Source organism: Pelobates fuscus, chromosome 12, assembly GCF_036172605.1.
Source record: "Pelobates fuscus isolate aPelFus1 chromosome 12, aPelFus1.pri, whole genome shotgun sequence".
In the NCBI taxonomy this organism is placed as follows: domain Eukaryota; kingdom Metazoa; phylum Chordata; class Amphibia; order Anura; family Pelobatidae; genus Pelobates; species Pelobates fuscus.
In genome coordinates, this window is record NC_086328.1 from 68,343,928 (window position 1) to 68,355,601 (window position 11,674).

The 11,674-nt window shown below is 34.6% G+C and overlaps 1 protein-coding gene across 1 annotated transcript; it reads right to left on the minus strand.

Annotated features, from left to right (window-relative positions):
* Positions 1-1,124: 1,124 nt before the first annotated feature.
* Positions 1,125-11,148, minus strand: LOC134578842 (chymotrypsinogen A-like). Its single transcript, XM_063437901.1, has 7 exons — positions 11,050-11,148; positions 10,856-10,959; positions 9,658-9,737; positions 6,993-7,071; positions 4,159-4,339; positions 2,694-2,827; positions 1,125-1,336 (listed from the first exon to the last, which is right to left on the minus strand). The coding sequence occupies exons 1-7, from the start codon at positions 11,099-11,101 to the stop codon at positions 1,175-1,177; spliced, it is 792 nt and encodes a 263-aa protein (XP_063293971.1). The 5' UTR covers positions 11,102-11,148; the 3' UTR covers positions 1,125-1,174.
* Positions 11,149-11,674: the final 526 nt, after the last annotated feature.

The following is an 11,674-nucleotide window of genomic DNA, read 5'->3' on the forward strand; positions in this document are numbered from 1 at the left end:
CAGGTGTCCGCTCAACTCTAGTTAGTATGTATTGATTTTTTTCAATACCACATTTAAAGAACAATCCACTGCCCAAATCAAAACTAAAAAGATATGCATTTTTCATTGGGGATTAATCTAAAAACAGTTTGCAAAATTTGTAGATCTCTTGTCTGAAGTCTTTGCAAGCCCTCCTCTCCTAATCCCGCCCAGGCATAATGTGGCTGTCCAATCACAGATTTCATAATACAGCTAATCAATGACAAGTATTTGCAAGGTACATGCCCTGGGCAGTTGTCTGCCTCTTAACTAAACTAAGTGACCAGGAAGTGACAGGACCAGTTGTCTGAGTTACAGCCAAGGGGAAGTGGGTGTAACAATGTTAATTTATAAAAGTGACACTTTTTATTGAATCATGCACTTTTTCTGGACTGGAAAAATTAGGATTTTTCACACATAAAACACTTATTCATTACTGACATTTATAATGCTCCAACATATTCCACAGCAATGTATAACTTCAGCAAGATAAAGTGCTGTGAGGATCTGTGAGTAGCTGTGAGGAAAAAACTATTTCCAAAACTCTCTTTGCTAACTAGATTTAGAATTAGATGCCTACATCTAAATAGTTCCTCCAAAGATCGGGAAAACTGTCCTGTCAACTGTATAAATTTGATTGAATTCTTAGTATGATATAAGTGATTACATAAAATACTGTTTCCAGCTGTACGGTTATTGTAATAGTAATTTGTATTTTCAAATCTGTAGGTCTTTCTTGCTATGTACTCAAGAAAAAAAATAAAAAAAAATAAAAATAAAAAAATTCTGCTGTACACTGATCATCATTAAGCAAATTAATTTCAGAAACAAAATTTAAGAGTCAAATTGTTGGTCTAGTTAAATCTGAGATAAATGCTTTACGTTTTGCATGTACTGCGGGTATCAAATATTATGCAGCTGATCCATACACATTTAAATATATATTCAGGATTAATGTTATGCCAAAAAATCTTAAGAATAGAACCATCACACAGAACTTTTTGTTTTATTATTTGTACTAAAACCTGTCTTCTAATTTAACTATGATGGCTGAATTTACATAATTAGCAGTTCTTTTATTTGTTTCATAAAAAACTCTAATCATATTGTGCATTAACCTTTTATTGGTAGTTCAAACATACATGTATATAAATATTTAATTAGCAGCAACAGTCTGATCAATCCAAGATCTGAGAACTGTGACACGAGCGTAAACTCCAGGGGATGATGTGGAGCAGGTGGAACTTCCCCAGGACACAATTCCGGCCAGAGTCCAAGCTCCATTTCTTTGGCATACAAGAGGTCCACCAGAGTCACCCTGAAGGCAAAATGGATTAGTTAGTAGATAATAAAGTAAAAAATTATAAGAAGTAAACATATCTATGTATCGAAAATGAATTTGGCATGTACTTTTTTTTTTTTTTTAATATGAATATTCCTCTTTTTAATATAGTCTAGTCTAACTACAATCTTGCTAATGCACATACAATAAGGTCCAGAAATATTTTGAAACTGACACAATTGTCATCCTTTGGCCATGTAAACCACCACAATGGATTTGAAAAAAAATGATTGCATGAAATGTTTAGGAATTTTCAAACATTTTCATACACAGTCCCATCTTTTAGGGGCTTTAATGTAATTGGACAAATTAACATAATCATAAATACAATGGAGAATTCTTTGCGGTCAATGACTGCTTGAAGTCTCTAATGCATGGATATCACCAAATGCTGTTTTTTTCCTTTATGATGCTTTGCTAGGCCTTTACTGCAGCTGTATTCAGTAGTTGTTTGTTTGTGTGTGTTTCTGCCTTAAGTTTTGTCTTCAGCAAGAGAAATGCATGCTTAATCAGGTAGAGAACTGGTAATTGACTCGGCCATTGCAGAATATTCCCCTTCTTTGCCTTAAAAAATTCCTAGGTTGCATTTGCAGAATGTTTTTGTCATTGTCCATCTGTAATGTGAATCATCGTCCAATTAACTTTGCTGAATTTGACTGAATATGAGCAGACAATATATCCATATACACTTCAGAATTATTCTGGTTGCTTCTGTCTTCTGTCACATCATCATTAAACACTAGTGACCCAGTGCCACTGGAAGCCATGCATGCCCATGCCATGCCACAGTATTTTACTTTTTTCATCCCATCGTTATGGTACAGGTTGATCATAGTTTCATCTGTCCACAGAATGCTGTTCCAGAACTGGGCTGGTTGTTTTAGATGTTTTTGGGAAGTCTAATCTAACCTTTCTATGCTTTTGAAGTGTTTGCAACTTGTGATGAACCCTCTGTATTTGCTCTCATGAAGTCTTCTCTTTATGGTAGACTTGGATAATAATATGCTTACATCCTGAAGAGTGTTCTTCACTTGGCTGGATGCTGTGAAGGGCTTTTTATCTACCTTGAAAAATAAGGGGGCTACATTTTAAATAGCTGTAATTCCTTAACCCTTCCTCCAATTAAAGCTGAGAGGCTGCACTTGAAGCCAATATTCTAACCGTATAAGAATAGGTAAACTGTGGTACAGTTTGACCCACCTTTCCTTGTACATAACATTTTTGTGAGTTTTCTTATAATCTGTTGTGTGTTTGCGCTGTTTTATGGTTACATTAACAATGTTATTATTTAAAATCAAAACAACAACAACAACAACAACAAAAAACAGTGTACCATGCAGGAGGAGGCTCCAGAAGCTCCAGCACAAACCATGGTGTTCAGGATTTTGCTTCCCCAGTATCTCTGGCAGTCACTGTTGTTTAGAAGAGGCAGAGCCACCTGTTGCAGTTTGGTTGGAGTAACACGTGCTAGAGAAACCAAAAATACTTTAGGGTTAGTTGTGACTTTGCAATAATAAAAAGCAAAAGCACACACGCCAGAGGATAACAATATGTATCTTAAATTATGTTCACTAAATTATTACTGAAAATGTCTAATAAAAACTCAAAAACATATAATTATTGCGGAAAAAATAAAAAAGGATACACACAATTTAATAATGCCACTATTAAAGTGAAACTGTCACCTCTGGGATTTACACACAACCTGATAGATAACCAAAATGTAGCTACAGGTCATTCAATTTCTTTACTTTACATTTTAACTTACATTGTTATGTGAATAAAAAAAATGCTATATTAATTTAGATGATTAGGCTCAAAAACAATGAAATGCATATGAACAATGTCTCCTCTTACTTGCTTACTTGCTCACTCCATTTATGGAAAGTGGGGAACAAATAAAACAGCATTGGAGACATTAGGGTACCAAATAAACCAGAGCTCTACAGTTCAAAGTACCATTGGCCACTTTTTCCCCACTAAAATGTAGGATAGCTAAGCAGTTAATTTTTTAGGGGTGCACTATGTATTAACCTCCCCCCTTAAGCACCCACCCCCTGAAATTAACAACAATCTCCCAACTGTGCACTCTAACAAGGGGATAATACAACAGAGCTAATACAATTAGCTCTTTATTACAATTCAAAAATATATCCAAAGCATAAACCAATAATAGACAAGTAGCAGAGAAAAAAAATGTCAACAATACATGAGGTGGGGGAGGTAGAAAAGAAGAAAAAGCCACATAAAAAACGCCAAACAAGCTGGGCATATTTTAGTAACAACTACACTGTCACATGAATAAAAATATACATAATTACCACAGATTTTACCTATCTAGGGGAGTAAGGCTATTTAAGCTGCTGTCTATTCTCAGTACACTCTTGCACCTTGTTTTTTGCTCTCCATAACTTTAAAGGGTAATCCAGATGTGGACCCCTTGCTCAATGTGCCTAGAGAGATATCAGCTATGCCTCACTGATGATGCCTAACAAAGTTAAAATTATCGTTTGGGGTTGCAGTGTCTCTTGTGTAGAGGGAATTTGATCTCTCAACCGTGAACAAAAGTCCAGAGTGGACAAACCAACCAACCCAGAGCTAAGAGAAAATATAGCAAAGCCAAATCAGAAAATTATTACTTTCCCTGTCGGTGTGATCCCATATTCATAAAAACCACAACCAGCAGTAGCACTACACTGGGACAGCCCTACATAGAGGCCATGTGGTGATTGGAAGGTATATTATATGAAATATGTATCCTGCCATGATTTGTTCTTATGGAATGGTAATTTGCTTACATGCAGCATCAATATATCCCCATCCAGTGGTGACACATCTCTCTCCACCATTGAAAGCATCAGCACTTGCAGCAATACACACTGGAGAAACACGATTGTTTAAAGTAGCAGCACTGGACAGTTTCACCAGAGTGATGTCATTGGTTATGGTCAAAGAGTTGTAGGTGGGGTGTCTTAAAACCTGATGCAAAAATAGAAATGGTTACACTTTAAACATATATTAAAGAGCCGACCCATCCTAGGATGACTGTTCTGTCCTGTTTTTAACGACCTCCTACTTTAATCTATACGTTGTGCTATCTCAATCACAAACATGAATAAAACCCAGCATTAATTGTATCCCCTGCAATCTATTCCAAGAGAACATAAAACAGATAAAAGAGCAAGGGGTACTTCTATACAGCTGGCTTGGTACTTCCATTTAAAGAAAGCTTTTTCCATGTGGCCATAGCCATTTGCTTTTATCTGCAATGTAAAATAAATAACAACTATATTTCTACAACATATTTCATTTATAAGCATCAGTACAAATACAATTATAAGATGGACATTCAATTAAATACAATTACAAATAGATTGTGTAAATCTACATCTATGATATTTTTCCACATGAAAAATATTTTAATTAAAAGTATAGCAATGAATTCTAATTGTGTATTTATATTTTGATCACACCACAAATACTTTTCTGCAGATATGAACACACATAGATGAGAACACACTGAAATTATCTCTTCAGTTCTTTTCATAGAGAATAAGAAAAATATATTACATAAAATCTAATAGACAGATGCATATCTAAGCAATCCACATAGGTGTACAGAGACACTAAGCAAAATATTAAGTAGAAAAAAACATTCATACACAAAAACCAGCACAGAGACAAATTACAAATACATAGAGAGTTACAGAAATATTTGTGAAGGTTTTTTTTTAAATTGCAGTTTAAGCAGGACTTAGCATATTAAGCAAATAAATAATCTAGCAGAAATTGTGCATTTGTAAAACTTTGCAATTGTGGCTCACAGTCTATTTTCAATTGATCATGCACTGTTAATTAGACTTGTGTAATCAAATTGGTTCTTCTGAATCACATCAGCAGATACAAAAGCATTTTTGTGATGGAAGAATTTAGTTCATGCAGCTATTCTGCTTGGCTGAATTTCACTGCCAAAAAAAAAAATCGAGAATGCTATTTGGGCAGCCAAAACATCAGGAAAAATTAAAACTATGGCTGTGCTTACATACAAAATTATTTTCAATATTGGAATGCTTGCCACTCCAATTCCGAGTTGCCACAATTACATTATGAAATATATCTGGATTTTAATTTTTTTTACCGATTTAATATTTTTAATTTTGCTATCTTGTTTAAAGAAAATGCTAAAAACATTGAATTGCCTCCTTTAAGCGGAATCAGAATTAGTGCTGCTAATCCCATTACCCTGAAGCTGAATACTAATAATAGTGGTAGTATCAGAGGTGGTGGAGCAGTGGTGGAGGAAGTGTCAGCAATCCTCTTGAATAAGGTATAGGTGTTCAGACTCTAGAAGGTAATGGCACTACTGATGATGGTGGACTGGAGAACTCAACCCCTTCCCACTCCCCCCCCTCCCTCCACCCCCCCCCTCCCTCCCAAAAAAACATTCTTTCTCCAGTTATCAATAAAAAAAACCTAGTAACAACTGTATATCCCAGTATAACAACTGTAAAACCTTTTAATAACTGTATATCCATTCAAGGGCCCCTGACAGTAGTAGCTAGCTAAACCTAGTCTCACACTAGAATCAATGATCTTGTCTAACTCACATTTTTGCATATTTCAGCAAGGGTAAAGTACACAGTGTCACTGCTGTCTACAAAGTGTCAATCATCATTTAAAATTATGCTTGGGAGAATAGATTGTTTTACTACTCCCCCTATTTCCCTCTATTTCCCTCAACTGGTCAGTTGTCACTTGATTGGCACTCAAAATCAAAAACCAAAAAATAACTTTTTCAGCTGGGAAATCAGAATTTCAGACAATCACCCAATGGCCTGAGTCCAGCACAACTGCAGTTCAGATGGAAATGAATATCCAAATCTACTGTTATTGTCTCAATATAAACCCTAAAAATATGCACACTTACAGTTCTTTATAGGTATATGCACAAGGAAGCAAAAATATGTTGTGCAATCATTCGGATGCATAGTTGGTATAATTTAAGAGATATTAGTAAGAAGAAATGTAAAAATAAGTATTGTAAAAAGCAGGACAATTTTGAATTATACATTTTATATAAACATATTTTAGGCCCTAGTTCCAAAGCAAAATAAGATAGGAAGATATTGAAAGGTAATTCTGTCTATTTGACTGTCTGTATTCTAACATGTATTTTATGTATTTTACGTTTTACATAGCGTAATTACATATAGTTTACTGTTTCTCTTAAACATGTGTGACAATTTAATTGTGTGTCTTTTGTTAAAGTTGCCTAGATTCTCTTGTAATGGCACACGCTAAAACTAGCTTGAGATCTGAGCAGGGCCAACCAAATGGCAAGCTACTTGAGATGTTGTCCAGCCTCAGTATTCTCCTGCACCCTGTTTTTTGGGGTCTTTTTTAGAAATTGAAAAAGAGGAGTTAGCCCTATAGGGTCTTGTATAGAATAAGGTAGGGAGCAGATAAGGGGGTAACCCTAGGTACATTTACTTTTTTAGAAATTGGTTACAAAGAAAATGAATCACTCAGACTGTAAATAAATGTACACTTGCTATAGACCTAATTATATAACATTTTTGTACATCAACAAAATATGCATACAAAAAGTGGATTATACATATATTTATATTACCTTGGAAATAGTCTTGGTCTGGATGGCTTCAGCAGAAGAAGACTGATCATATTCACCCAAAATGACACGGTGGGCAGTTCTGTAAAGACACAAAACAATTAAAAAAAATTTTTTTAACAATTCTTACTATAGGGATCATGATTTTGTTTCTTCTTTTAATAAGATTTTTGCGTTTAGTTATCTCATTCAGAATTGTCACAAGTGCATATTGAAAACATAAAGTTTGTATAATGAATGACACTGAAGTCAATTATGAACTCAGCTTGGTAAAAGTCCAGTAGCAAATAAAGTGAAAGAGACACATTTTGGTAAAGAACCTCAAGAAAATAAGAAGGTATTATTGAGGTTATTTGTATTGTGGGTCCATTTAAAAGGCAAATACTCAAAATTATGTTCCTTTTCGTCTTATTTAGTGTTAACTGCAATCGTTTATAGACCAGTTGGTAATCATTAAAGTGGCTTTCACTATTGTTGGCAATTATTGTCTACTCCTCTACTATGACATTTAACAGCAATCACTGGCAATTGGTGGTTGTCATGTGTTTTAACATCTCCCAGAGATTATTAATAGGAGACATTGAGCAATAACAGGGTTGTTCACTTGTTGTGGTTTGTGGTTTTGGATGAATTACTTTGCGCAATTCAAAGTGTTTCACAATCCCTACTGTGTTAAACTTTCAGGAGAACCTAGAGGGCTGCTGACTATGAGCATCAAAGAGCATCAAGATGGCTACCAGTCTTGTGTCCTGGTGTAACCTAGTTACACTAACAATAGACATCACCTAGTTAGAATAACAATAGACACCAACAAACCCACATATATTTGCAAGCATTTACAACCAACCCTTTTGTTTTGTACAGCTATACTTATATAGATTATTAGCTGCTTCTGGTATATTGGCAGAGTTATTTCCTAACAGATAACCCAAATGACAATCATTCAAAGTGTAGCAAAAGATAATGTTTAATAAAAAGATGTTAAATAAAATATGACAAATATTAATACACATATTCTAGCTAAACACTTGTACTACTAACTAGACAATTATCCTTTGCAGTACTAATATATTTTCCACGATTGCAGTTAAAACATATCAAAGGCTATCCAAGCCATTTAATTTATACACAAGTATAAAAACTATATAGAAATTATACAGCTTTATACTTTACATCTCAGGATCTTAGATAATATGGAGATAAAGGTTTCTGCTGCTCTGTATAGTTCAAATTTCATATCCCAAATATGGGACTAGAGCATACACTAGTAGCCTGATAATTAAATAGGCTGCAAGGACCTGTGGAGGCATTTGTGCCTTGTTTGCTACATGCTTCTTTCCCCAAAGCACTCCAAAAACCAACTGTAAACCTACACAAAACAGCTTCACTATAACCATAATAATATGCCACTCCTTCCTGCCTATGTAGGGACACATCAACCTGCCTCCTGACTCTGAGCTGGTTAAAATGGTTTGTTAATTAACCTTTTATGTGCATAAAACTGGCATTTATGCAGGGAATATCTATTAAATGTTGAACTAAAAACGTTTGGAGTTATGTAGAGACTCGGACCTACTAATAACCACAATTCATCCAATAACAGTAAGGACTTGGGATAGCAACTGATATCACTAACAAGTTTAATTAGATTACAACCAGCACCATGTTTACAAGAAAGACAACAACAAGGGCTGTGGACTACATGGGAGACTTAAAGCAGTGGCAGAACAACCCATTTGGAGTAGTCTGGAAGCCCTCTCTTGGAAAAATTGGACAAGGCAGGGATGGTGAAGTAAGTGAACACACAAAATGGAACTCAATACATTTAACTTACGTTGAACCACATATTTAGAAAACTACTTTAAGTAACTTTGGGCTGTATCCACTGAGTCTCAGAGCCCATTTTCAGCCATATTAAAGCCACTATAGTATTTAGGAGGAGTCTGATCACTAGTTCCCCCCATTAGTAAGTAGCCTCCACTTGTTGACCACATTAAAATATAATAACTCTTACACTCTGGCCATAGATAAAGTACCCTATATAGTGTGATTGGTTGCTTGCACAGGTCCGTACTGTCACTTGTTGTGATCACTATACAAGCAAATATGTGTATAAAACTTTGTGTGAGTTTCAATAAAGATGTAATTGTTATAAAAGTAGGGTTCTTTTCCTTGGATGACATTAACATATAGGGCAGTGGTTCCCAACCCAGTCCTCAAGTATCCCCTAACAGACCAGGATTTAAGTATTACTCAATTGTGTCTAAGGTGTTTTGGGGAAAAAAACAAAAACACTTTAGACACAGCAGGGTAATCCTTAAATCCTGGACTGGTAGGGAGTACTTGAGAACTGGGTTGGGAACTCCTGATATAGATTATACCATGGCATATTGTAACCTGCTCTTGTTTTATGTGCATTTAAATAAAAAAAAGCTATATGTTGGTACACTACATTAATAAAAATAAAAAAGCTACTTGTCAATGCACCACAACTACATATGCAGTGCACATTCTTTAATATGTTTGTTAATATTGTCTTCATTATGCATTACAATCTTTATTTTTCATACAAATTAAGACTTAATATTTGTAATGTTTTTGCTACTTGACACAAAGCTGCATATATTTTACATCTGATATTTTACAGCTATATTAAATAACTACTCACGTTACACTGCAGTGAGCGGCAGTCACAACCCACAATGAATTAATCAGTGAACCACCACAGAAATGGAATCCATTGGATTGCTGTAGGCAAAAACAAGTACAATGGCATTGTTTACATTTAGATTTTAATTTTACAATTTTTTAATTATTTCTTATACATTTTTTTCCTTCAATTATAGGTTAAAAACCATGGTGTCATGAATCAAATTTTTTGTAATCAAATGAAGTGGAACCCAGTGCTGTCTGGAGGGATAAAGAATGAAAACTGGTTTAATTTATTGATTAAGTTACCCTTGCCAATATGTGCTATCGATGGCCTTGTTGAAATTTTTATGGATAAGCTTTTCAAATGATTTAATATTTTTAAAAATATTTGATCAAAATATTAAATGAAATATCAAAAAATGTACCACACATAAAAAATATGGTAATATATAAAGAAAATACAAAAAATTATTATTATATTTATATTAATATTTTATTTCTAAATATTGAATTATTTTAAAAGTGTATCCAAAAATATTAACTTTTTCACCTGTAATTTATTAACGTTTTAATGATTATGGACAGTTTAATATTGTAAAATGTTAAATGTAGGCTGGATCTTAAAAGGATTTTAACATGTATAGCTTGGAGAAAAGACGAGACAGGGAGGATATGAGAGAAACATTTAAATACATAAAGGGAATCAACACAGTAAAGGAAGGGACCATTTCTAAAAGAAGAAAAACTACCACAACAAGAGGACATAGTCTTAAATTAGAGGGACAAAGGTTTAAAAATAATATCAGGAAGTATTACTTTACTGAGAGGGTAGTGGATGCATGGTAAGCCTTCCAGCTGAAGTGGTAGAGGTTAACACAGTGAAGGAGTTTAAGCATGCATAAGACTACCCGAGCTTTAAGATAAGACCAGGGAATTAAAGTATTTAAAAAACTGGGCAGACTAGATGGGCCGAATGGTTCTTATCTGCCGTCACATTCTAAGTTTCTATGTTTCTATGAGTACCATTCTAATTAAAATTCAAAACTCTTTGATATTTCTATTTAGAACATCGTAGTTTTGTTAGGACAGATTGTGCAACTGACTTTTACATTTGAAAGAAGATATGTAATTGTAAATGTAAATGTAAATGCATTTTGAGATATAATATTTTATTTTATAACTCACAACAACATCATCTGTCTTTTTTGTCATACCTGCAGAGACACTTGCCATGGCCAGGATCCAGAAACTGCATTCTCACCATTTACAATCCTGGCATATCCAGAAATCACTGGCTTAATAGCAGGGACACCACAACCTGCAAGGTAATGTAAAGAGAAAAATAGTAACATTTGAAAGAATTTTGAAATAAATACAGTGCCCTCATAAAATATTGAGTTACACTTACCATAGGTGCTGCCCAAAAGAGCAAGGCAGGACAGGATCCAGAAGAGAGTCATGTTGCTGAAATTTTATTGTAAGAAAAATACCAAGACAATGGGGAATATATATAGGGAAACCACCAATCACAACTCGGCTTTATATTTAGAAGCGGAGCTCCAGATGTGTACATTCATGTTACATACAACTTTATGTAAACATATTATCTGGAGACCTTGAGAATATATTACGTAATTCTTCAGCTAAATTTCTAAGTAAAGGATGTGGACTAAACAGCTGGTAATCTATTTCCATTTTGACACATAATCTATTTGCATTTCGAAATAAAATTTATATATATAGTTAATACAATGTTAAACAAAAATATGCACACGAGTATACAACAACAAAAGATGCAAAGTCAGTAAACCCCTCATGGACAGCTGTTTCATTGTTAATGCAAATCATCAGCATGACGTTGGTTACTGGTTTGCTTATTGAGGAAAGCTCGAGGGGATCGAACTGAAACGTTGACTATATTTCCACGACAACCAGCACTTCTGTTCCGGTCCTTCCTGCCAATTTTCACTGCTTGGAACAGCAGCCCACGGACCCGGCCTTCAGCGTCTCCGACACAGCTCCCGTTTCGAGAG